The sequence below is a fragment of the Antedon mediterranea genome, chromosome 1 (assembly GCF_964355755.1).
Source record: "Antedon mediterranea chromosome 1, ecAntMedi1.1, whole genome shotgun sequence".
In the NCBI taxonomy this organism is placed as follows: Eukaryota; Metazoa; Echinodermata; class Crinoidea; order Comatulida; family Antedonidae; genus Antedon; species Antedon mediterranea.
This window is the reverse complement of record NC_092670.1, coordinates 13908053-13934603: the sequence shown is the minus strand read 5'-3', so window position 1 is coordinate 13934603 and position 26551 is coordinate 13908053. Positions and strand designations below refer to the sequence as shown.

Here is a 26551-nt window from a genome sequence, read left to right as displayed (position 1 = left end):
TATAAACACAGTAGGCAAATAACACTAATTCTAAACCGCCCGGTGATATACTGAAATTTAATTTATTTACATGTTACAGGAGCAAGAAAAAGTCAAGAATATTTATCTGTAACTGTCTATATATACATGTGCTATGCTATCTCAACTTTCGTTAATTAGCAAAACTTTTTACGAAATATTTTACGTAAGTGTGTAACCAGATTGTGCTCCGGTATCACAGACATTATACATTTTTATATGACGATTCTCTGTACTGTAAATACAGTATAATTTATCCAATATCATAGGCAAATATTTCACATATGACGCCTGTTACCGACCATAAGCCTAACCTAACATATATCATACAGACATAATCTGGCTACATGTATGATACAGACATAATTCCATGAGGTGATCAGACTCGTGGTAGCCTAACTGTGTAATGTTTAATCAAACGCTTGTTTATGTTTAAGGGTGACGGTGTCCCCTACGAAAGTATGAAGTGTGGAACGTCTTCATATACCATTGCTACTTGTAAACTCAACGCGTGCCGGTCTGACATCTGCTGTTCTGGGATTGAAAAATATGCTGGCGTTATTTGTCAAGATCTTGAAGGTAATATGCGTGGCAGTTGTTCTAATATGTCGCTTCTGAATGGTCAAAATAAGTTACTTTGCGCACGTAATTTGATGACCAATTACAAGCGGCAGTTCTAATATGTCGCTTCTGAATGGTCAAAATAAGTTACTTTGCGCAGGTAATTTGATGACCAATTACAAGCGGCAGTTCTAATATGTCGCTTCTGAATGGTCAAAATAAGTTACTTTGCGCACGTAATTTGATGACCAATTACAAGTGGCAGTTCTGATATGTCGCTTCTGAATGGTCAAAATAAGTTACTTTGCGCACGTAATTTGATGACCAATTACAAGCGGCAGTTCTAATATGTCGCTTCTGAATGGTCAAAATAAGTTACTTTGCGCACGTAAATTGATGACCAATTACAAGTGGCAGTTCTGATATGTCGCTTCTGAATGGTCAAAATAAGTTACTTTGCGTGTACGTTTTTAAACATGTTTTCTTTCTATCTTACCGTTTTTTTGTAACATACTAACCAATCTTTGCTATAGACTTAAATCACGTCATGCATCACACCAAATTGGCTGATGACAGCTCCCATTTAAACACTGAACACCTTACAGTTTTGTCTTATCTAGGCCTATATTCATTATTTTACATTGTTATATCTATCTTTTACACCCATGTTTTGTTTGATCCCATTTAATTTGACTGTCAGGCATGTATGCTATGATCGCTGGTGTTTCTTTCTCACACTAGGACGAAAGACACAGCCATCGCGTCATGATTGCAAATTACCTGCGTGCATGAGAAACTGTAGATCATCACAAATATATTTTAGACGACAAATTTCATTTTAAAATACAAGAGAATGATAAGTGAGAAACAAGTACAACTATTGTAAAACTTGTGTAACTACAATTAAATTGTACCACTACGGGTGTTCATTTTATAGGTTTGTTTTCTTAAAAAAAAAATTGATTTATACGTTCTCTATGGCACCTAACATCTCACTTGAGCCTTTTAACTAGACCTTTGCTTTCGGCGAGGATTTACAAAGCAGTTGATTTATAATCTGATCAATAATAAAAATGGGTTATTGGAACTTTTTGGATAAGTCATAATATAATTTAATAAATGTGTTGGTAGTTGTCAGTTTGCATAAATATTGTTGTAAATAATTACAGTAGGCCTATTTTTGCACGCATGGCATGGCATCGTATGGGCGGCCATACCAAGTGTTGGAACATTGTTTTATAAACTAAATGGATAGAAATGAACATACCGTGTACGTGTTCTAGTGCACATGATTCTTGGTACGAAATATGCCTTTGATACTGGGCAGATATTAGTCAAACAACAATTTCAATTTAAGCGTGGTTCCCACTAGCGACGCAACGCAAGGACGTAACGCAACGCAAGTGAATTGACCAATCACAAGCGATGGCTTATTCGCTTGTGAAAACTAACTGTCTATAACTTCGCTTGTCATTGGTCAACACGCTTATGTTGCGTTTACGTCCTTGCGTTACGTTCTAGTGGGAACCAAGCTAATGATGGTGGATTTAAAGAGCTGCTGCGGTGCGCAAGAGTAGACTATTTCTAACCGTTTTTACCTTTGCTTTTGTAAAATATTATTGGTTTGTACCAAATCTACTACACATCCAGTGGCCGCGCAGTGTTTTAAATACGGCTTCGGTTAAGGTTTAAAAGATGTGAATAAGGCATTTACATAGTGCTCGATGTTGCCAACACACGATTCTTTCTTTAAAAATGTTGCCTTGTCATACACTGTATTGTTTGTTCCCGTAGTTCGTTTAGTGAATGGCGATGCATACAGTGGGATAGTAGAAGTAAACCACGGGACAGACTGGGGTACTATATGTGATGATGATTGGACGCTGCTCGATGCCGACATAGTCTGCCATACACTAGGGTACCCAGGATCTCAACGGCAGGCCTTCGTTGATGAGTTCGAACCAAGTTCTGGGCCTGTGAAATGTAGTAAGGTTGATTGTGCAGGTTCAGAGGGGCATCTGAGGGAGTGTAATCCAAGTATTTCTGGTATGTCATCTACCTGCGAACCGGAGAAAACAATAGCTAGTGTGGTGTGTAAGAAGCCATGTAAGTATTGTAGGCATAGGCCTCAACATTTTAATTCACTGATGGGTGCAAAACTCCGTAATAATTCAATCACCGAAAGTTCGAATTTTTAAATGACAAATCTATGACTTTTTCTCTTTGGTTATACTTGATTTGTTTCACCTAATTCTGCAAATGTCATTGGATAACATAACTGACTATCGCAAGTCATTGAGATAAGTAATCCCATGAGTAGACGATATTTGATTTGTATAATATCTACACTTTTATTGTGTGATTTCTTTTCTTCCCAACAGTTCGATTAGTTAATGGAACGACTGATCGTAAAGGACGCGTTGAGGTATTCTTAAATGGGTTGTGGGGTAGGGTCTGTGACAATGGCTGGGGCTTAGATGACGCCAATGTCTTATGTAATAGCCTCGGTTTTCCAGGCGCTATGTCAGCTCCAGTTGGAAGTTATTTCGGAGAAGGCATGCTTGAGAATGTATTGTTGGAGGATTTGGATTGTAATGGAAATGAGTCTTCTATATTGAATTGCAGACGAAAGACGACTGTCGGCGACACGTGTGCGCATGGTCATGATGCTAGCGCCATATGCCACGATATAGGTAAGACTTGCTTATATTCTATCTATCATTTATGACGTCATAAATTGATAAAATCTAATTCATGCTGTGATTTCATTTGTATCTTAGATGAATGTGTGTCTCAGCCCTGTGCTAATGGAGCAACATGCAACAATACGGTAGTTGGGTATGTCTGTATTTGTGCGCGTGGCTACGAAGGAACTAACTGCGAGGATGGTAACTATTTTCACGGTTTTTCATCTTTTGTGACGTCAAATTACCACTTTCATTGGGCTTATCTGTGAACTTAGTAAGGAATCAATGTGATTTTATATAATTTATATGTGTATGCAGTAGAAAGCAATGTTCCTGCAACAGTTGTATCTCACCACAAAACAGCTAGTGTTCCATAGAGGCTGATGTACCAATCTCCACTACTATCAAAATCTACCTTCTGTACGCATTCTAAACGAATTATTATTATATTATGGTTAGGTGAGGGAAGGGGGTTCAGTGCTCTGTATTGTTATGGGAGCAGCGGTCCCGGTAATTCCAAAAGGAGAAATTACCGAGGTACGGGAAAGCAAAAAACCAATCCTTTATACACATTTGGTTTCCCAGACATAACAATTCCCGCTGTGTGTTTATTCTGATGTATAAGCAACGCACGGTGCAGGATGGTAGTTTAAATCTTTCTGTAAATTAGTTTTTAATAATTATTTATTTTGACAGATATCAATGAATGTAGATCATTCCCATGTACAAACGGAGGAACCTGTATCGACGATATTAACGGATACAGTTGTAATTGCATGCCCGGTTATAACGGCATTTTCTGTGAGCACGGTAAGATACTTTGTTTAGTATACAACTATTATATTAAATACTGACGTGATTTGGACGTATTTATAATTTATTTATTATTTGCTTTGTTGACCCGACTCTTATACTGGGTGATATGCCGACTGTTCTATCAGAAGGCCCGTATATACAAGACGAATTATTCTTATTCATTTTCAATTATTTACCTTGATCTTGGGCATCTAAATCAATGCTTGTGCGTCCCTCTGCTATATTCTATAATTATCGATTATCGATTATCATTATTCATGAATACTTGAAAATAGGTTATATAAATGGTTTTCTGCAAGTCGGCTCAGTGGTATCAGTTTCGAAACCCGTCGACTTCTTCCCGTTTTTTTTAATATTTGAGAGAGATTTAGTACCATGGTCACCATTTTTAACGTACACATGACAAACGGTTTTACGCCACGCCCGCAATGAGGCCGATGCAATGGGACGTAAAGTAATATCTGTACACAGTGCTGTTGGTATTTTTCGCAGCTTTACATACGATCAAAGAACTGTTACGAGTTCATTTGACAAGGCGAGCTCAATGTCCTATTGTTGCCTTGGTTTGATAACCATTACCATTACGCCATAGCACTTTTACAACTTACCGGTACAAATTGCGAAATAAAGTGAATTTGTTATTTTTTTCAGATATTGACGAGTGTGCATCATCACCTTGTAAAAATGGTTCTTGCATTGATGAACTTAATGGGTTTCAATGTCAGTGTTTCCCGGGGTATACAGGGCTGTTCTGTGGTATAGGTAAGAATTAGTCGACAATATTATAGGCCTAGGTGAGGTGAAGAAGGAGAGATGTGGGAAAGGGCGCTTACCAAATTCTGTATCCAACAGATAAGACATTTAAAAAACACTCATTTTCAATGTGTACACTTGTTATTGCAGAATTGAATGAATGCTCGTCCAATCCCTGTTTCAATGGTGCTGAATGTGTTGATCTGGTCAACAGGTACTCATGTGTCTGTATCGGAGGCTATACAGGAGAGAAGTGTAATGAAGGTAACTTGCGTGTCATTTTCCTTTGTATACATTTAAATATATATGGCGAGAGGAGGCATTTTTTTATCATCTTGCATATAACAAATACTTAATTAATGTATCGTTATTACAGAGATCAATGAGTGCGACTCCGACCCATGCACACATAATGGAATTTGTAATAATGAACTAAATCGCTTTACCTGTAACTGTAGTACTGGTTTTCATGGAGATTTGTGTGAACTAGGTAACGAATAACTCGTTTATAGTACACAGTAAACTATTTTTACATAGTAATATCATATTAAAACTATTAAAAGAAATAGTGTTCTAAAACAAAATAAATATACACTTGTGTACGTAAAAAAGGAAAAAGTTTGATGATACACTTATCTTGTTTTACAAAAAACGATCGTTTTAAAGGATGTTACATTTGTCATTAATACAAATTATCATCATGTGTTTTTGTTATTAGATTATATTTGTTTTAATCAATTTTTCAGATACCGATGAGTGTTCCAGTAACCCCTGTAAGAATAACGCCACTTGCGTCAACAACATTGGTAGCTTCTCCTGCACTTGTCGTCCAGGTTTCAAAGACGTAACATGTGAGACTAACTTTAATGAATGCTCCTTAAACCCCTGTGTCACAGGAACCTGTCTCGATCTTGTCAACAAGTACGAGTGTGTCTGCCCACCCGGTTATTTTGGCGACCGTTGCGAAGTTGGTAAGTTGTCGCTGAATCGTTTTTGTTTACTTGACTGTGTAAGTCAGGTTTTACCTTCCAGTCCACTCTCATGAGATGGTATGTTATATCAAGTCAATCTAACAACAGGACACTGAGCTCGCCTTGCCAAGATAGGAACTTGTAACATTCCTTTGATCTTATGTCTGACAAATACAAACAGTACTATAATGTACATTATTCGTAAGAGGCGTGGAACAGATCGTTTCGCAGCCACATATAACCCCTTTGATCTCCGAAGCCCAGCATCCTGTTGTTAGATTATCTTGGTTAGAGTAATATCAGTGCGGTCAAATTTTTAACCAGTTGTTTGTGACGCGATTCCCTTAACGTGAACACAAACAATGTTAGTAATTGTACGGGGCGCCGTTAAGGACATTTAATCAAGATACTAACTGCTTTACGTTTACTTTTTTTAAGTGAACCATTTATGTTTCTTTTTTTAAACAGAACGTGACGAGTGTCTCTCCTTTCCGTGTCTGAATGGAGAATGTCTTGACATGGTTGATGGCTTTAACTGCACCTGCCATATTGGTTATGAAGGGATTCTTTGCGATACAGGTACGGTACAGCATAGTATAGTTTAGATTACTATATTTCTTAATAAAAAAATGTATTGAATATAAAAATAGTAACACACTGAGGAAACATTAGTTTGCATCGTTGTGGTCAAGGCAAACCTCTATTTTATGTCACCATCTACAGAACTTCATTCTAACAATGCTCACTTTGAAGACATAATTATACATGGCTTAAGCGGCACCCCGTAATTGTTTTTTTTTTGTGCCTATTAATTCTATGTGTCTGTTAGATTTGTCCGTGAACATTCATTTTACTTTAATTTGTGTTTAGAAATCGACGAATGCCTCTCTAACCCCTGTTTACATGGTGGTACATGCACTGACGGAGTAGGACGCTTTTCGTGTGATTGCGTTTTTGGATTCAATGGTAGATTGTGTGAATACGGTAAACTCCATTCATTTACAGACGTACTTGTTACATGCAGTTATATAAACATTTCATTTTGTGAACCTTTTATCCCAGTCTATATTTATTTTCTGTAATTTGTTTGCAGTCGGCTAATGTTGGCTTAAATACATACAATATTATATGTTTCAGATATTGATAATTGTTCTAATAACCCATGCTTTAACGGAGCAACGTGTTTGGACCTTGTTAACAGCTTCCAGTGCACATGTGCAGCAGGGTTTACTGGAGACACATGCCATACAAGTATGAAATAACATTTTTATTCAACACAAAATTGTAGATACTTTTAACAGGGCAATCTAACAACACGACGCTGTGCTCGCTCGCCACAGTCCCTTGATCTTATGTCTGGCTGCAAATACCAACAGCAGCAGTGTGGTATTATGTACATATTGTCCGCGGCTCGGTGTTAACAAAACATTTGGGGAATCTAATTGGACAATAGAAAATCAGTCAAACTGTTTAGGGGACGTGGAACTTATCGTTTCGCAGCCTCTGATAAACGCTTTGATCTCTGGAGCTCTATCCTGTCATTAGATTGTCTTGCGGTTTATTATTCTCACAATAATCAATTCAATTTGCATTCACTATTGGGATTTGGAGATGGGGACCAATAGGAAACGAATCCATAGGGCCTATAGTCAGGCAGCATTTGTTACTATATTAACTTTACTTCATATATTTAGCCAAGTTTGATTTTTCACTTTTAAGTGATCAAGGACATCACAAGAAACAACTTCCAACTTGTTGTCCAAATTCTAAACGCGTTTTTCATTCGCTGGGGGCGCTTTATCAAAATGGCCGCTTATGCTATCAAGTACTTATATCTCGGCAACCACTAATCGTAGAGACTTGGTTTTAGTCTTAAATTGTTCGTAAGGTACATAATTCTATTCACTATAATGGAACATTTTTCCCTAAAATGACCGGAAATACTATTTCAACTAGTTTCAATTAAGCAAGAGAGAAAGCTGCTGTCTAGATTGTTAGTTGTGGCGAAGAGCAGGCCAGAGTTCGCTCTAAAGAATGTCATAGGCAACTATGAGTTCAATAGCACTCCACCATCAAATTTCCATCCAGATGGAAAAATTATAATGCTTTCTGGAAAATGCAAGGTATTAGTCAATAACAGAACTCCCTCTACCAGATAATGTCAGCAGGCCTGATAAAAAGCAGCATCAATCCTAATTATTGATGGAATGCGTGTCGTCAATATGGTAAAGAAGAGTTCAATGCTTCTGCTGACTTTGCATCTGAATTTGTTAACCTGATTGTTGGTATGGGCAAACCATGATGAAGTTAGTCTTTTATTTGATAAATATCTATCAGGATCTTTAAAAGAATCTACACGAGATAAGAGAACACAGAAAACAACTACCATTCACTACCATGTCAATGACAACACTGAGATTAAGAACATTAAGACATTTTTATCGCACAAAGATAAAAGCTGAACTTACAAAATATCTGTCAAAGAAGATACCTAATCATTTCAAGAACAAGACGAAGAAGGTCCTAGTAACACATCACACGTCCATGATGGCAAACTGCAATCTCTCAGAAGTTATCATGATGCCAGAGATGACACACGGACAACACACATTGGAAGAAGGGGACCAACTGGTCTTATTGTATGCCTTTGATTGTATGAACAAAGACCCAAGTGCCAATGTTGACATATTTTCTGTAGATACTGATGTCTTTATCCTTTTAACAGGAAGCTATCCTCTACTTCCTCCAATGACCACATTTTGTAGGAAAAGAGGGGAAAAAATACCTATATGGGAATGCTATTACCGACTTTGAAAACAAATATCAGCAGCACTGATTGGATGGTATGCATTTAAAGGTACAGATAACACAGGTACATTTGCTGGAAAAGGAGTGTCCGCCCATTTCACAGCACTTATGAAATGTGACAATGAAATACTAGATGCATTTGCTGTATATGGACTGACCTCTGAAATACCAAATTGGATTTTCAGGCAAATGGAAAGATATGTTTGCATATTATACAGTACTTCTAAGATCAAGGCAGATTATGTCACAGACTTGAGATGGATGTTATTTGCACAGAAAGGCAAGGAAGGACAACAGTTACCTCCAACCATGGGAACTCTTAGATCACAGAGCATACTACATGTCTATTGTATGGAATTCATTATGCAAGCCAACTCCATCTATTCCACCAGCAACTGACTACTCCTGGCAACTAGAAAATGGTCACTTGAAGCCGGTATTTTGCAACAATCCACTAGCACCAGAAGCTCTTCTAGAAATTCGTCGATGTACCTGCAATGGTTCATGTTCAACAAATCGCTGTAGTTGTAAGAAAAACAACTTGCTCTGTACTGATGCATGTGAGTGTGGTGATGGATGTGAGAATACAAAGGACTGGAATGTAGAGCTAGTAGACGATATCGATGAACTTTATTGACTGGAGAGGGTAATCTGAATCTAATATTCAATATTTATGGTATGTATTTATTTATTATAACAGTTCCATTGGTGATTTGAAATATTGATTTTGGAACAAGGGATATCATCAACAAAACCACAAGTACCGGTACAAGTTATAAACAATACTAGACAAATCTATAGTCTCTCAGTTGTGGATATTACATGCATTAGGGTATGAGGTCAGATATGGCATTTCTGTTTGCTTTAAAACAAAACATTTAATTACAGTAAATATAAAAAGGCATACTGCGAACAATTTGAAACAAATTTCAAGTCTGTGTGACCATTAGTTACCGAGATATGATGATAGAAGGTCAAAGGTCAAACGGTCAGAAATGGCATTTTCAGTCATTTCTGGTCAAAATATTCCATTAGAGTAAATAGAAATATGTACCTTACAAACATTTTAAGATTAAAACCAAGTCTCTACAATTAGTGGTTGCCGAGATATAAGTACTTGATAGCATAAGCGGCCATTTTGAAAAAGCGCCCCCAGCGAATGAAAAACGCGTTTAGAATTTGGACAACAAGTTGGAAGTTGTTCGTTGTGATGTCCTTGATCACTTAAAAGTGAAAAATCAAACTTGGCTAAATATATGAAGTAAAATACAAATGCTGCCTGACTACTACTGGATCTCTATAAAGTTTAATGTATGGAAGGCATTTTGGGCATTTATATTCATCTATTTCATTAGATTCATAAACCATATTGTTTAAAATTGTGATTTTACAGATATTGACGAATGTGAAAATAATCCATGTCAACATGGTGGAACATGCCACGACTGGATCAACAGTTACAAATGCGACTGTGTGCAAGGCTACGATGGAGAATCTTGTGAAACAAGTAACGAACCTACTTTATAAATAAATTTTAGTTATTCTATAATTATAATTCTAAATTAACTTTATACAGAGTTATTGAATTATTGTTTATATTATTATAAGTATTAATTGTTATTTTGTCTTTATTCAAAATACAGATATAGACGAATGCCAACCTCAGCCGTGCTTTAATGGTGGAACTTGTACTGATGACGTCAATGCATTCACGTGTCATTGTCCAGATGGTTTTGATGGGTCATATTGTGAAAGAAGTGAGCATAATATCTGATTCACACGACGGAAATGTTTCTTTAGATAACTCCTAGTTGAATTATTAAAGTGTATTTTGTATTATTTTGATTTTACAAGATACGGACGAGTGTTTATCAAATCTATGTTTGAATGATGGGCAGTGCATTGATGGAAATGGCTTTTACACATGCGCATGTCAAAACGGTTACTTTGGGAAAACCTGTCAGTTAGGTAAGGCATTTTTTTCTTGCATGTTTATTTTCCTCTTGAACTATGGTAATAATAATCTCGCCATGTCATCATCATAGTAGGAACAGTAAACAAGGTCAATCTGAATTTAATAAAGTTTCTAGACTTTCACAAATAATGTGTATATTATAACCAAAGAGACTGACAGTAGCGTTAATTAGGACGAATCGACTATATCATTCTTGCACCAGAAAAAAAAGGATTATAACATTGTGCTCTACCTAGTGTGCTGTTTACTTATGGTAATCACCTCGTCGTACTGTAATACTTACTATCAACCGAATACTACATTATAGAGTGTATTTATTTTGTAGGTGGCATACGATTGATTAACGGAACATCCCCATATGATGGTAGAGTTGAGGTTTCCTACAACAACCAATGGGGAACAATATGCGGTACATCCTGGGACTTAAACGACGCTCGAGTTGTGTGCCGTCAAATTGACACACCCGGTGCGATCCGCACATACGGGGTTTCTTCTCCGTACGGACCAGGAAGTGGGCCAATCATTCTTGATCAGGTCGATTGTACTGGTTACGAAGAGACGTTAGGGGATTGTGGTCATTCAGAACTTGGTATCAATAATTGTAACCATCAGCAAGATGTCGGTGTACATTGTATGAAAGGCGGTATGTATCTTGCAGAGTAAGATGTTTGGGTCATGGTTCAAAAAACTAAATAAAAATGTTCCAAAATGCGCCCCGTAATACCACTCTTTTTTCCCACTAGGTTTTGCATGTATTCACACAGTTTGTTTACTGAGCTTTTACTGTGTTAACTTACTTTACTGTGTAACTTGTATCCAAGAAATAGAGGCAAAGTTAAACAAAGATGTGCCCCTCAATAAAACGTTACAATTCGAACAATTCCAGGTAGTAAGGCCCAACCATTTCAGTGAGTGGTCAGACCAACATTAGGGAGTGCCGATTTGAACTTGTTAATATCAGTTATTTGTTACAATGGTGGACAGGGAATTCATTTTGTTTAAAGTGTAATCACTGTTATAGGTTTCATTCTTCTTCTGCAGTTCGTCTTGTTGGTGGTGGGAATGCTCTAGAGGGCGTTGTAGAAGTTTTCTGGAACGGAGAATGGGGAACCATATGCGATGACGACTGGGGAATCGACGACGCACTTGTTGTGTGCCGAGAACTTGGCTTTACTGGGGCTCTACAAGCCGTTGACGGAGGAAGTCAGTTTGGTTATGGGTCTGGAGATATACTCCTAGACAACGTAGCCTGCTTAGGAACTGAAAGCCGATTGATCAATTGTGGTCACACACAGCCAGGCGTCAATCACTGTACACAAAATGATCATGCGGGGGTTATCTGCTTAAATTCATGTACGTTATTAAATTACATTGGTATTCGCTCGACTGGTTCAAACTATAATTGCTGTCTTATAGAAGACTTGCCAATTGTTCATTGATAAACCAATGCATACGTGCTGGTTTTCCATTTTGTAATTGACGAATAATTTACGTGCACTTGTTGGATGTGCATGTGTGTTACTCAACCTATCCTAGTGTCTAGAAGAAAATATCTTAGTTTTATAGACACTGAATAGATAATAACAAATCAAACTACCATGTGCCTAATGTTATTTTCAGCTTCTGTTCGACTTGTTGGCGGCGAAGTTCCGTATGAAGGCAGAGTTGAAGTTAACCTTTCAGGAGAATGGGGCACTGTATGTGATGACTCATGGGGCATACTCGATGCCCAGGTGGTTTGCCGTCAGCTAGGATACCCGAACGTTGTATCAGCTCCTTGTCGGGCGATGTATGGTCAAGGCACTGGTGACATAGTCATGAACAACGTCGATTGCTCTGGTCAGGAGACACAATTGGTTGAGTGTCCGCGAAACAGTTTGAACCTTGATATATGTGGTCACCATAAAGACGCTAGTGCAGTTTGTGAAAATAATAGTAAGTCATTCATGTGTATGACCTATTTTGATTGGTTAAAAACTAGAACTTTATAAACAAAATTTATTTAACGTCATTCTACCACATTGTGTTTCTTGTTTCATGTAGTTCGTCTGGTTGATGGTAACAAAGAAACAGAAGGACGTGTTGAGGTATTCCTTGATGGACGATGGGGCACCGTCTGTGACGATGACTTCGACATTGATGACGCTCATGTTGTCTGTAGACATTTAGGCTTCTGGGAAGCATTGACTTTTTACCGAAATTCTCGATTTGGTGTAGGCTCAATTCCGGTTATTTTAGATAATCTACGCTGCAACGGTAATGAGTCAAGAATATCAGAATGCCCAACTTTAGGCATTGGAGTTCATAATTGTCAGAACTCAGAAGATGTCAGTGTAGTTTGCAATCTTAAAGGTAAATATTTATCATACAATTTCCTAACAATATTCAGGCACTCACACAGTTGGAAACTTAAATATTGAATTCCCTCTATTTAATTAGTTCGCCTAGCAGAAGGAGCTATACCATCGGAAGGACGTGTTGAGGTATATGCGGAAGGTGCATGGGGAACAGTATGCGATGACAGCTGGGATCGGAATGACGGTGATGTGGTTTGCAAAGAACTAGGTTATGAGCGGGTAAGATAAACATGTTCTTAAGAACATCTATAGAAACAGCCAAAACACTCTCAGGATTTACATGTTATTTACAGTAAAACATACACATATATTCATTGTGTGTTTATCTATAAGTAACTACCAAAACTATTGATTTGGGTTGGTGAACATCAGTCCAAAATACGCAGATTTTTTTCTCCAAAATGTCAGCTTGAGGGCGTTATACTTAATCTAAAATACGCACTTCTTTCCAAAATGCGTCTGCGTATTTTGGACTGATGTCGAACAACACGACTCAAACAATTATGATGTGTACTTAGGCAGAACGAGTAACGGTAACTGGATCATTTGGGCAAGGCACTGGAAATATTCTTCTAGACAATGTTGGTTGCACTGGAGCAGAACACTCCCTCGGGAATTGTAGCCACAATGGGCTTGGAGTTCACAACTGTGCACATTACAAAGATGCTGGTGTCATTTGTTTTACTAATGGTGAGTTTTACTAGAATGAATCTCTGTTTTGCGTATTGACTTCAGATTTCGCTCAACAATACAACAAGTACTGTACTTCCTTTGTCACGTGTGAACGTTGATTTATTATGGTCGACTCTTTGTCCGACAATTTTTTTTCTGCCCTGCACTACTTTCCGTCAATTTGATGACCAATGCTTCCTTATCTTTTGTTGTGGCTGATTGATTTTTCTTTTTGTGCGTTAATATTTTTAAATTAATTTACCACTCATAATTTCTTGTAAGGATGCAATATGTTTCCATAGACAACACATTTCTTTTACACCGAGTATTATAGTATTTGTATCTATTTTAATAATTTTTCCCCAAAGATGTTGTTCGTCTTGTTGGTGGATCAGGCCAAAACGAAGGACGGGTAGAGATCTACCATAACGGGGAATGGGGAACCGTTTGTGACGATGGCTGGGGTATACCGGACGCCACAGTAGTATGTCGTCAGCTAGGCTATACGGAAGCCATTGAAGCCCCAGGTTGTGCCACGTATGGTGCAGGAAGTAACCTCATTTGGCTTGACGATGTAAATTGTTCTGGTACAGAAAGCAGTATTTTCGATTGTAACAGCAGAGACATAGGAAGCCATAACTGCAATCACGGAGAAGATGCTGGCGCAGTTTGCATTGGAAATTGTAAGATCACAATTATATGTGTTCATATATTTATTTGATAAACATAAATAGATTGTATATGTTCTCAAATCTAATCACTTGATCGGAAAGGTGAAAAGGCCAACATTGAGGTATATTTTTTACTTAGATTAATTTACATTCATTATAATGATATAATATTTGATAAAAGATAATAAACAAGTGTACCGCACATTTCCATTCTATATCCAGCTAAAATTCGATTGCTAGGAGGAACATTGGAAAATGAGGGTCGTGTTGAGATACTTAGGAACGGTCAGTGGGGAACAGTCTGCGATGATGGCTGGGACCAAAACGAAGCAACAGTTGTCTGTCGTCAGCTGGACTTTCCGGGTGCTTTGTCCTCTGTCGCAGGAGCTGAATTCGGTGAAGGAATTGGTCCGATACACTTGAGCCGTGTCCAATGTAATGGAAATGAAACAAGATTAGATCTATGCGATCATGTAGGACAGACATCGTCTTGTGGTCACCACAATGATGCTGGTGTTTATTGTATGCCAAGAGGTTTGTCACGCTCTCTTTGGTTTGTAGTATATAGTTACCTTTCAAAAGACGCAGCATTATTAAGAATTGCTACATCTGAGCGGACATAACTTTGCCCGTCCAGACGTGAACATTAATGTTCTCTAATATCTACCAGTAGAGTAGACATGAAGAATATTATAAAGAAATAAAATAGGTTTATCAATAAAATACAATATCAAAACAATAATATCTTGATTACAGTTCAATTGGTTGGTGGTGTAAACTCGGGCGAAGGCCGTGTTGAATACTACTACAACCACGCTTGGGGAACGGTATGTGATGATACCTGGGAACGCGTGGACGCTAATGTCGTAGAGGACCTAATCCAAATTTCCCCTGTTTCCAGTTAAACTTGAGGACCAGAATAAATACCTTTACCATCAGATCTCCTCCTCCTAAAGCTTTTGTGCACTGTTCTTTAAACACTTATCCGATGTTACCAGGATTGTTATTTTTTGTTTATAGCAAGTATACGTTTAGTTGGTGGAAACAATGAACGCGAAGGCAGAGTTGAAGTGTATGCCGGCGGCCGATGGGGAACAATTTGTGATGATGGCTGGGGTATTAACGACGCCAATGTTGTCTGTAGACAGCTGGGGTACATTGGTGCCATTGAGTCCCATGGTTCAGCGCACTTTGGACAAGGAACAAGTCCAATCCATTTAGATAATGTTGCTTGTATTGGAACCGAATCCACCATACTTGAATGCAATCACAACGGACTTGGAAGCCACAACTGTCAACATAGCGAAGATGCTGGAGTTACATGTCTTGATGGAGGCAAGTATGTTTCTGTTAACTATATACATTACCAAACTAAACTGAGATGTTAAATGACACCCCGAGAGGCCTGTATGCTACTGATGCTTTGGAAGTACGCTTTGAGCTAAGAAAGCTATGTGAGCCATGTAATGTGGACATGATCACCACCAAGCTAACACTATTTTCTAGGCCATATAAACATAACATTTGTTTTCTTACATTAGAGCCCGTTAGGCTTCAAGATGGTTCTACCCCGAATGAAGGACGTGTCGAAATACTCCACAACGGCGTATGGGGAACAGTCTGTGATGATAGCTGGAGCATATCAGACGGTACAGTAGTTTGCAAACAGCTTGGTTATCCAGGCGCGGTAAGGGTAAGAACGAATGCATTCTGGGGTCAAGGAACAGGACCTATACATCTTGACGATGTTGGGTGTAATGGAGATGAAACGTCGATTTTAGATTGTTCACATGCTGGTTTAGGAATAGAAAACTGTTGTCATAATGAAGACGCGGGAGTAGAATGCATTAAATCAGGTAACTTACAATTGTTTACATAGCCGTTTAAATTGATACATTGTTCAATGAGAGTATGATACGGGGCGCCGTTTATGACATTTCTAATTTTGACGCCATAATGTAGTTATGTTACATACTGTTATGTGACAGAAATATTTGTTTCCGAAATAAATTATGTATAGACATGATTAAATTAAGTTAATAATGTTATTGCACAATTATTCATATCCTACAGTAACTATTCTGTTTCGCATACATGTAACTAAAGTATGTTGACTTAATTAGCAGTGTCTAGAACGGCGCCATGTATTAGATATACTTCGCATCCTTGAGATGTTGTTCATTTCATTTCATTCATTTTATTCATCAAAAAAAAAACATAAAAATCATAAAACATGTCAAAGATAAAATGCATAAAAGATGAAAAGGATCAACAACAAAAGCTAAAAGCTTGTGAGTTTAGAAAATTGCCTCTTAATACTACATAAAGTCTAATCAGTTATGTATTTCTGTGTATACAGTCAGGTTGGCTGGTGGAGTCACTCATGACCGGGGACGAGTGGAGGTGTTTGTTGACGGTGCATGGGGAACCGTGTGTGACGACTCGTGGGATTTGAATGATGCTAACGTTGTGTGCCGAGAGCTCGGGTATGAGTCGGCGTCAGACGCAAAAACATCTGCATTTTTTGGACCCGGAACAGGAAACATTAATCTGAACGAGGTTTGTTGCGCTGGTGATGAACACAGTTTACTCGAGTGTGACCACGCGGGATCACGTGTACATGACTGCGATCACAATGAAGATGCTGGTGTCGTCTGTACAAACTCAATCGGTAAGTTAGATTATAAAACAATCACTTTATTTTTACTAGGAATAACATCAGGAAACAGTTAAAACGATTTGTACGTACCGTAGTTAACTAGTTATAGTCCAGGTGCTTTTTTTTCTTCGATTTACCAATTCGGATTGGTTTCGTTGAGTATGGGTAAAACAAATATTAGAATGATCAAATTTAATTGTTAAATCACAACATAATTCGATTACAAGTTTGGTATGTATATACAAATATGCAGATTAGTATAGAAGTTGCTCATGTGCATCGAACTTTCTGTGTGTATTGTTTACTGCAGCAATTGACAAATAAAATGCAGTAAACCGTTTCATATCATAATGCAATGTTTGTTTTTTACGTTAGCTGTTAGACTTGTAGGTGGAAATAACGACCGAGAAGGGCGCGTTGAAATACAGATACAAGGCATATGGGGAACGATATGTGATGATTCATGGGGTTTACAAGACGCTACTGTAATCTGTCGACAACTTGGTCTTGGGAGAGCTAGTTCTGCACCTTGTAATGCACACTTTGGGCAAGGAACTGGTCAGGTATAAGTTCGTGATATTTTCTTTCTTCGTACCGTAATATTATAACGGTCCATTTCTTCTAATTTGTTATTTATTCTTTGCTATGTATTATTTTCAACTACGTTTTTATAGTTTCAAGTACGCCAACGTATTTCCAACTTCTATATTTCTAAGTTCGCCCTTTATTATTACATAATATCATTATTTATAAATACGTTTATGTGTTTTCAATATCTGATGCAAGACTGTGCATGTGTATTTCTCAGTATTCCGTTCACGTGTTGATTTTACAGATACATCTAGATGACGTACATTGCTTGGGAACCGAAAGCTCAATAATTGATTGTGCCCACGGAGGAATTGGTTGTCACAACTGTCAACATGCTGAGGACGCTGGTGTCGTGTGTTCACAGACTGTTAATGCACAGCAAAATTAGAAATTCTAAGCAAGAAAAAAAAATCTTGTTTTAAGAAAAATTTCTTAAAATAAGTATTTTTTTTCTTGTCAAGATTTAAAATTACTTAAAACAAGTAATAATTTTCTAGAAAAGACACATTTTCTTAAATTAAGTTTTGCAATATTCTGGAAAATGCTTATTACAAGAAATATTTTACTTGAAATAAGAAGTCAATATCATTCTCTTCTTAATAAGAATAGTTTTGCTTCAAACAAGATTTTAAAATACTTAATTTGAAAAGTATTTTACTTAAAATAAGAAATCAATATTATATTTATCCCTATCAAGAATAATTTTTCTTAAATCAAGATTGATGAATTCTAAAAATTACTTAAAACAATAAATATTTTTCTAGGTAAGACAAAGTTTCTTAAATTAGGTTTCGCAATAGTCTTGAAAATACTTGTTTTGAGAAATATTTTACTTAAAATAAGAAGTCAATTTCACACTACCCTTATCAAGATTATTTTTACTTGAATCAAGATTCGCAATATTCTTTAAAATACTTATTTTGAGAAATTTTTTATTTAAAATAAGAAGTCAATATCATACTATCTTATCAAGACTATTTTTGCTTAAATTGAGATTCGCAATATTTAAAAAAATACTTATTTTGAGAAATTTTTTACTTAAAATAAGAAGTCAATATCATACTATCCTATCAAAACTATTTTTGCTTGAATTCAGATTCACAATATTCTGATTTTGAGAAATGTTTTACTCAAAATAAGAAGTCAATATCATACTATCTTATCAAGACTATTTTTACTTGAATCAAGATTCGCAATATTCTTTAAAATACTTATTTTGAGAAATGTTTCACTTAAAATAAGAAGTCAATATCATACTATCTTATCAAGACTATTTTTACTTGAATCAAGATTCGCAATATTCTTAAAAATACATATTTTGAAAAATGTTTTACTTAAAATAAGAAGTCAATATCATACTATCTTATCAAGACTATTTTTGCTTAAATTGAGATTCGCAATATTTAAAAAAATACTTATTTTGAGAAATGTTTTACTTAAAATAAGAAGTCAATATCATACTATCCTATCAAGACTATTTTTGCTTGAATTCAGATTCACAATATTCTGATTTTGAGAAATGTTTTACTCAAAATAAGAAGTCAATATCATACTATCTTATCAAGACTATTTTTACTTGAATCAATATTCGCAATATTCTTTAAAATACTTATTTTGAGAAATGTTTCACTTAAAATAAGAAGTCAATATCATACTATCTTATCAAGACTATTTTTACTTGAATCAAGATTCGCAATATTCTTAAAAATACTTATTTTGAAAAATGTTTTACTTAAAATAAGAAATCAATATCATACTATCTTATCAAGACTATTTTTGCTTAAATTGAGATTCGCAATATTTTAAAAAATACTTATTTATTAAATCATCTCACGATTTATTTATTCATTTAAATTTATTATGTTTATAATAATAATATATACATTGTTTGAAGGTTTGCATGGCGAAATCAAATGTTGATAAAGTTTGCGGTACACCACGTGTATTAGTTCTGAAAAGAACTGTTGAGTTGCTCGACGTTTCGATCAATATGCTTTGATCGTCCCTCAGGAGTGAGAATGGATATTGATCGAAACGTTCTTTTCAGAACTAATACACGTGGTGTACCGCAAACTTTATATCAACAATAATATATACAATTATAAATACAACTAGAATTTAATTCGTCACTTTGACGAATTATAGGTGATCATTTTTATCATTTTAATAAAATTAACATTTTTTAAACATGCATGTACGTTAACATACGATCGTTACAAGTTGATGTACGCCATCCTATGACATGATTGCATATACACTTACAGTGCTGAGTTCTATCTATGTGTCATACAATATGTACAGTATACTGTATATCTATATACAGTGTAGCATAGGTGAAATTACGGGACTCATATCGTGTTCTAATTTTTTGGTATGATGGAATTTTCAAAATAAACTCGAAGATGACAATTTCGAAAGATAATGAATTGAGCAAATAAATATAAGGATTGGAAGAAAATTTGACACGTAGCTAGAAGCGCAATGCGCGGTCTTTGAAATTTGTATAACTTTGACTAAAGAAATTTAAAAACTGCTTTTTAACTTCAACTGGCCATATGATAACATCACAACATCCGATAGGCTTAATTTTGTATAATAAGTTATAATCTTCAAGGTCACCTTTAATTCTGAAGAGCTATAAGATATTCAAATGTATGGTGTAGCTGAAATTACACGACCTAGGTTATTCAAGTTTTTACGCGTGATGACGTCATCAAAATAAAAATGTTGACAACTCATTAGAAGAATAATTAATTGAGCAAGCACATACTAAAAGTTGTGCGAAAATCGGGCTCAAATAACGGAGATGCGCTCTATTGAATGTGATAACCCACACAAAAAGAAAAAAATTCCTAATTTTTAAATTCAAGTGGCCATTTGATGACGTCATACCATTTTGTACGTCTAATGTGTATATACATTTGTATCTACAACGTATTGGCTTCCATAATAAGTTAAAAAAAATTGGGGGTCATCTGCCATTCTGAAGAGTTATATTCATTTTAAAAAGTCCTTATTTTTTACCATTTTTAGCACTTTTGTACAATTAGTGTGCGCATTTTGTCATTTTTAACGTGCTCGTATAGCGTTATTTTAAGTCGGAATGGACTCAAAATTGGTGAATGTACTAAGGATTGTGAGTAGAATGTGATTTATACATCAAATTTAATTTTTTACGCATTTTAAGAATCGTGCGCACAAAAACGCATTTTTGCGCAGTAATTTTTTGAAATGAGCAAATGGCCTAATTCATGCTCTAAATTGATCAAAACCTAATTTTGCGCGTTTTAAATTTTTAACGCGCGATTTCACGTGCATGACCTTGAAACGCGCAACTTTTTTTTTGCTAATATTTTTACCCTTGACCTGAAGTTTACCTATAGTGAATTTCATTAATATGTCATAATGAATTATGGAGATATGATTGATAATGTGATTTCACAAAATGGCATATAAATGACGTCACGGATGAGTGATCACGCTGGAAAGCTGATTAGGATTAAGTTATATTATTTGAAAGATATTCTGACATTTTGGTAATCATTGACATTAAACTTTTTGAGATAATTGTTACACAAAATAGTGTACAGAAACAATAAAAAGACTAGACATGTAACTCGTCACTTTGACGAGTTTGGTTATCCGCCGCGCAAGTGGTGCAACATTAACATTAAGGGGATAGGTTGAGGACAAAAGGAAGTGTTCACGTTGGCATTATGATCTGAACTGAAGAATATGATATGTTGTTATTGCTGAATTTTATTATTTAAATTCATATATAGTATAAACAGTATATTCTGTATCCATATCACATACAGTGACATACAGTGTAGAATAGGTGAAATTACGGGACCTGTTATTTATTGCAATTTTTAACATGTTGACGGTTTTAAAATAAAACGCGAAGGTAGCAATTCCGAAAGGAAATTATCTCAGCAACAACGTATTAGCGTGTAGAAGAAATTTGAATACGTGAAATATAGATGCGCGCTCTTTTAAATGTAATGAATTATGACGCAAAAGATGAAAATACGACCTTTTTCATTTAACTGGCCATATGATGACGTCACAACATCCGATTGGCAACATTTTTACATAATTTCGTATCTACAATCCAATAGCTTCCAGAAAAAGTTTTAATCGTGATTATCACATTTTATTCTTACGAGCTATAACAGATTAAAATTTACTGTAAAGATGAAATTTATGCCACACGTGATTTAAATTTTTAGGCATGATGACGTCAAAAAAATTAAAATATTTTTACCTCATGCGAAAGATAGTTGATTGATCTAGACAATATCAAAATCAGGGTGAAAATGGAAAACGAATAGGTGGAGATGCGCTCTATTCAATGTGATGAGTTATGACGAAAGATACAAAAATCCTAAATTTTATATTCGCGTGGCCATACGATGACGTCACAATGTCCGGTTAGCCATATTAATACCTGATCCGATATCTACAACTCATCTACTTCCAGAATATGTCATCCACAAAAAGTTGACCGTCTAGTTTAGAAATTACGACTGTTTAAAAAAAGGCATATTTTAAACGAATTTTTTAACCTTTTCATAAAAAACGCGCGCAAATTGTCCAATTCGACGTGCTCGTATGACGTATCTTTAAGTCGAAATTGTTTAAAATTTGGTAAAATTGCTAGAAAAGGCTGGAAAAACATAAATCACGCGAAAAAAATACGTTTTCAATGCTACGTGCGCACCGCACACGTAAAAATGTGCGCACGCGTGGGAATTTTTGACATGCTTAAAACGACATAAAACGCGTAGAAAGTTGATTATAAATTAATTTTGCGCATTTTGAAATTTTAAATACGCGTGCGCGCGTAACTTTGTGTAAAACACGCAATTTTTTTTCAACAGAAAGTTAGCGCATGATATAAATTAAACTTTTGCAAAGTTTCACTTTAAAATGTTATTTGGTTTTCGACATATGTTAGATACGAGAAAATCGTTAAATCGCGCGTACGTCACGTTGCGCAATTGTAAACATCATGAAAAGCTTCGCTTGACGACGTTACATAAATGTCAAAATGTTAACATAGTTACCGAAATGTTATGTTTGCGAGTTTTAGAGAAAAGCGTTACACAAAAATCATACAGAAAGAAAGAAGAAGAATAAAAAGTTGATGATGATGATGATGATGATGATGATTTCGTACAATCACAAGAGGTTATCCTGCAACTTCGTTGCGGATAACCAAAAAAAAAAATAATAACTAGACATGAAACTCGTCACTTTAACGAGTTAGTTATCCGCTCGACAAACGCCACGTGCACGTCATACGTTAGAATATTGCACACAGAAAAATATTAAGGCATTATGACCTGAACTGAAGAATATGATATGTTGTTATTTCTGAATTCTGTTATTTTGTGTCATATAGTATACACAGTACAATCTGTATACATATCACAAACAGTGTAAAATAGGTGAAATTACGGGACCCGTATTTTATTGTAATGTTTTACATCTTGACGGTTTCAAAATGAAATGCAAAAGTAGAAATTTCAGAATGAAATTATCTCAGCAACAACATATTAACGTGTAGAAGAAATTTGAATACGTAAAATATAGATACGCGCTCTTTTAAATGTGATGAACTATGACGCAAAAGATGAAAATACGACTTTTTTTATTCAACTGGCCATATGATGACGTCACAACGTCGGATTGGAAAAATGTTCACATGAATTCGTATCTACAATCCAATAGCTTCCAGGAAACATTTTAATCATGATTATCACTTTTTATTCTGACGAGAAAGTAAAGATGAAAATAATTGACCCACGTTATTTACGTTTTTAGACATGATGACGTAATAAAAATTAAAATATTTTTAACTCATGCGAAAGATAGTTGATTGATCTAGACAATATCAAAATCGGGGTGAAAATGGAAAACGGATAAGTAGAGATGCGCTCTATTAAATGTGATAAGCTACGACGAAAGATACAAAAATCCTAAATTTTATATTCGCGTGGCCATACGATGACGTCACAATGTCCGGTTAGCCATATTAATACATGATCCGATATCTATAACTCATCAACTTCAAGAATATGTCATCCACAAAAAATTGACCGTCCAGTTTAGAAATTACGACTGTTTAAAAAAAGGCATAATTTAGACAAATTTTGACAATTTTTTTTACTTTTTCATCAAAAACTCGCGAAAATTATCCAATTCTACGTGCCCGTATGACGTGATTTTAAGTCGAAATTGTTTAAAAGTTTGTAAAATTACTAGAAAAGGCTGGAAAAACATAAATCACGCGAAAAAAAAAGTGTTTTGCGCTACGTGCGCACGTGTGCGTAAAAGAATTGCGCGCGCCTGGGAATTTTTGACATGCTTAAAATGACATGAAACGCGTAGAAAGTTGATTAGAAACTGATTTTTTGCAATTTTAAATTTTAAACGCGCGTGCGCGCGTAACTTCGTGTGAAACATGTCATTTTTTTTACACAGAAAGTTAGCGCATGATATAAATTAAACTTATGCTAAGTTTCATTTGAAATTGTTATATGGTTTTCGATCTATGTTAAATACGCGAAAAACGTAAAAACGCGTGTAAGTCACGTTGCGTAACTCTGACGTCATTCACAATAAGAGGGGCACAACTTCACGCGAATGCCCATATGTTGACAAAGTTATGAAATGTTATGTTTACATGTTTTAGAGATACGCTCTGCACAAAAATGACAGAAAGAAAGAAGAATACAGAAAAAAAAGAAGATGAAACAGGACAGTTACAAGGAGTTATCCGCTGAATGCGGATAACTAATAATAAAGATTTCATACAATAACAATAGGTGATCATTTTATTCTAAATGATCACCTAATTATTTCTTTTAATGTAGCCTACTGTAAATTTCTGACAAAACATTTTGTTGGTTAAAAATGTTACAACCTTATGAACCGTCTGTTACTTCAAATCAAATATTCATACGTAACTTCTTTCATTGAATCAAATGCTCGCGTTATATGAAATATCACGCAAAAGAAAAATTGTTAGTAGCCATTAGACAGTCTGTCCTGGTAATGCGGTGACTCGACTGGTCAATGTATCTCTTTCTCACTAGGCGGCGTTATATCTGCTAACAGTTTGAAGAGCTGATATTGATAATATAATTTAAATTCCATGCAGTATATATTGTATGAGCGGAATTCTTAACATTATTAAGAGAAAAGCTTTCGTGTTGTATATTGTATCGGTCGTGCCTGAAACAACTTATTTTTATTTATAAAGAATGGATGAAAGAATATATTGTTGATTGAATCAAACGACATGAGACTATGGTGACAGGTAAGTCATTCTCCTTCATAGCACAATGTACACTTCGAAGTAATTCGTAATGTACCTAAGAAATCAATACTTTAATGATATTCGTTCCTCTAACGTATTTTCTTTTACTAATAGCTGAATGTGAAATGTGTTTTGAATACTACGTTCTGTATACTGGAACTGCGTAGTTGTTCCCCGTTCATCATCTGTTTTTTTTAATGTTAGCCCTTCCCTGGTATGCTTCAGCAAGCCCATGTTAAAATGATATTGAGGCAGTAAGTGGAGAGTCCCCTTGCTCGGAACCATCGACGCCAAACGCTGTTTATTATGCTTTAGACCTATATCCATTTAATATGGTTCCAACCGTGGTAGCAACTGGGCATAGGTAGGCCTATACATTGATCAACAGGCCTAACAATAATCCGTGGTCCCTTTGAATTATTAGTGTGGTTGTCCAGGAACCGTTGAGTTGCCTGTGCAAGTACCGGGTTAAAATACCCGGAGCATGCCCTTATACATGCTCTTTTTAGGCACACATTTTTGTCGGAGTCATTTCTATGCCTTCTTATTTGCTATGAAATCTGCCACAGTCATACTACATAATTATCCACATATTCTCTACGCCCATTACCACTGTCAGTATGTTGTAACGCAATAAATTGGTCGTATAAATGCTCATCCATCCATCTACGTTAGAGCCGAACTTGTAGTCACATTATGATTTATTACTGGTGTTATAATATACCGTTAGCCGGCATGACTCGCATACTTACAACAATATCAAGTTTCATAATTATCTTTATAAATAATACAAAACAAATTACAATGTAAATTGGAAATTTCCAAATTGGAAAAACATATCGATGAGATTTATCGTCTGAACTATAGTGCTACATAGTCATAAGGTTACTTTTCACTGAAGTGCAAGATATTAAATGTTTCGAATTTTGTACACATCAGAATTATTATCTTTTTGGCTAGTTTTGCATTCCATACATCCAGCATTTGGATACGTAAAATCAATGTCCAATTCGTGAAAACGTATCTCGAGAAAAGATTTCCCAGCTGTGATAAGAAATAATCATATTATGTAAGGCTACTGTATACATATTTCTAAGCATGCACAAACAATACAGATTATAATATTATAACTTTATACAGAATACTCTCTTAAAGGGTGACTCCGGGATTAAATTTGAAATATTAATTCTTCCTACAGACATGATCAATAGCACCTAATTTTTCCATCTGTTTTTTGGCAATAGTTGTTTTGTTTTCATGTTGGCATTCTCTCTCTGTTGGTATCCTGTCCTTCTTAAATTTTTACATTAAAATTGCTTTTTTTCACTACGAGAACATTCGTTTCGATTAATATCTCTTTCAATACCGACTCCATATCTTCTAATAATTATATTCTAATATACGTTTCTTTTTTCTGCTGCACTTCAGCAGGTTTCACTATTGTTCTTTTTCATTTACCTCTTTAGTTATACTTCATTTCTATTTTACCCACCAATCTATAAACATAGTGAAATTAGCGCCTCCAACGATTTATTATGACATTATATACAACTCTCGATTGTAGACGCGCCTGTTCGCCATTTCTTCCTCTAACCATGGAGCTATAAAAGTATACAGCTACATGCTCAAACCATTAACTTCCCCGTATTGTATATGATGCTGTTAGTATCTTAGATGTTAACCAT

At 35.6% G+C, this 26551-nt stretch overlaps 3 protein-coding genes across 3 annotated transcripts in view; all 3 read left to right on the top strand.

Annotated features, from left to right (window-relative positions):
• Positions 1 to 26551, top strand: part of LOC140057493 (scavenger receptor cysteine-rich domain-containing protein DMBT1-like) — a 60395-nt gene that overhangs the window by 9927 nt on the left and 23917 nt on the right. The gene's annotated exons all lie outside the window — the stretch shown is intronic.
• LOC140050456 (scavenger receptor cysteine-rich type 1 protein M130-like) lies at positions 480 to 18103 on the top strand. Its single transcript, XM_072095649.1, has 21 exons — positions 480 to 597; positions 2374 to 2685; positions 2961 to 3272; positions 3360 to 3531; positions 8891 to 9192; positions 10008 to 10121; positions 10258 to 10371; positions 10469 to 10582; positions 10915 to 11232; positions 11631 to 11942; positions 12210 to 12524; positions 12633 to 12941; positions 13029 to 13165; positions 13465 to 13636; positions 13987 to 14301; positions 14512 to 14823; positions 15310 to 15624; positions 15831 to 16145; positions 16649 to 16960; positions 17324 to 17511; positions 17784 to 18103. The coding sequence occupies exons 1-21, from the start codon at positions 480 to 482 to the stop codon at positions 17925 to 17927; spliced, it is 5022 nt and encodes a 1673-aa protein (XP_071951750.1). The 3' UTR covers positions 17928 to 18103.
• Positions 3525 to 7076, top strand: LOC140057509 (uncharacterized). Its single transcript, XM_072103206.1, has 8 exons — positions 3525 to 4076; positions 4734 to 4844; positions 4986 to 5099; positions 5212 to 5325; positions 5582 to 5806; positions 6275 to 6385; positions 6677 to 6790; positions 6944 to 7076. Exons 1-8 carry the CDS (start codon positions 4043 to 4045, stop codon positions 7066 to 7068), a joined length of 948 nt encoding a protein of 315 aa, XP_071959307.1. The 5' UTR covers positions 3525 to 4042; the 3' UTR covers positions 7069 to 7076.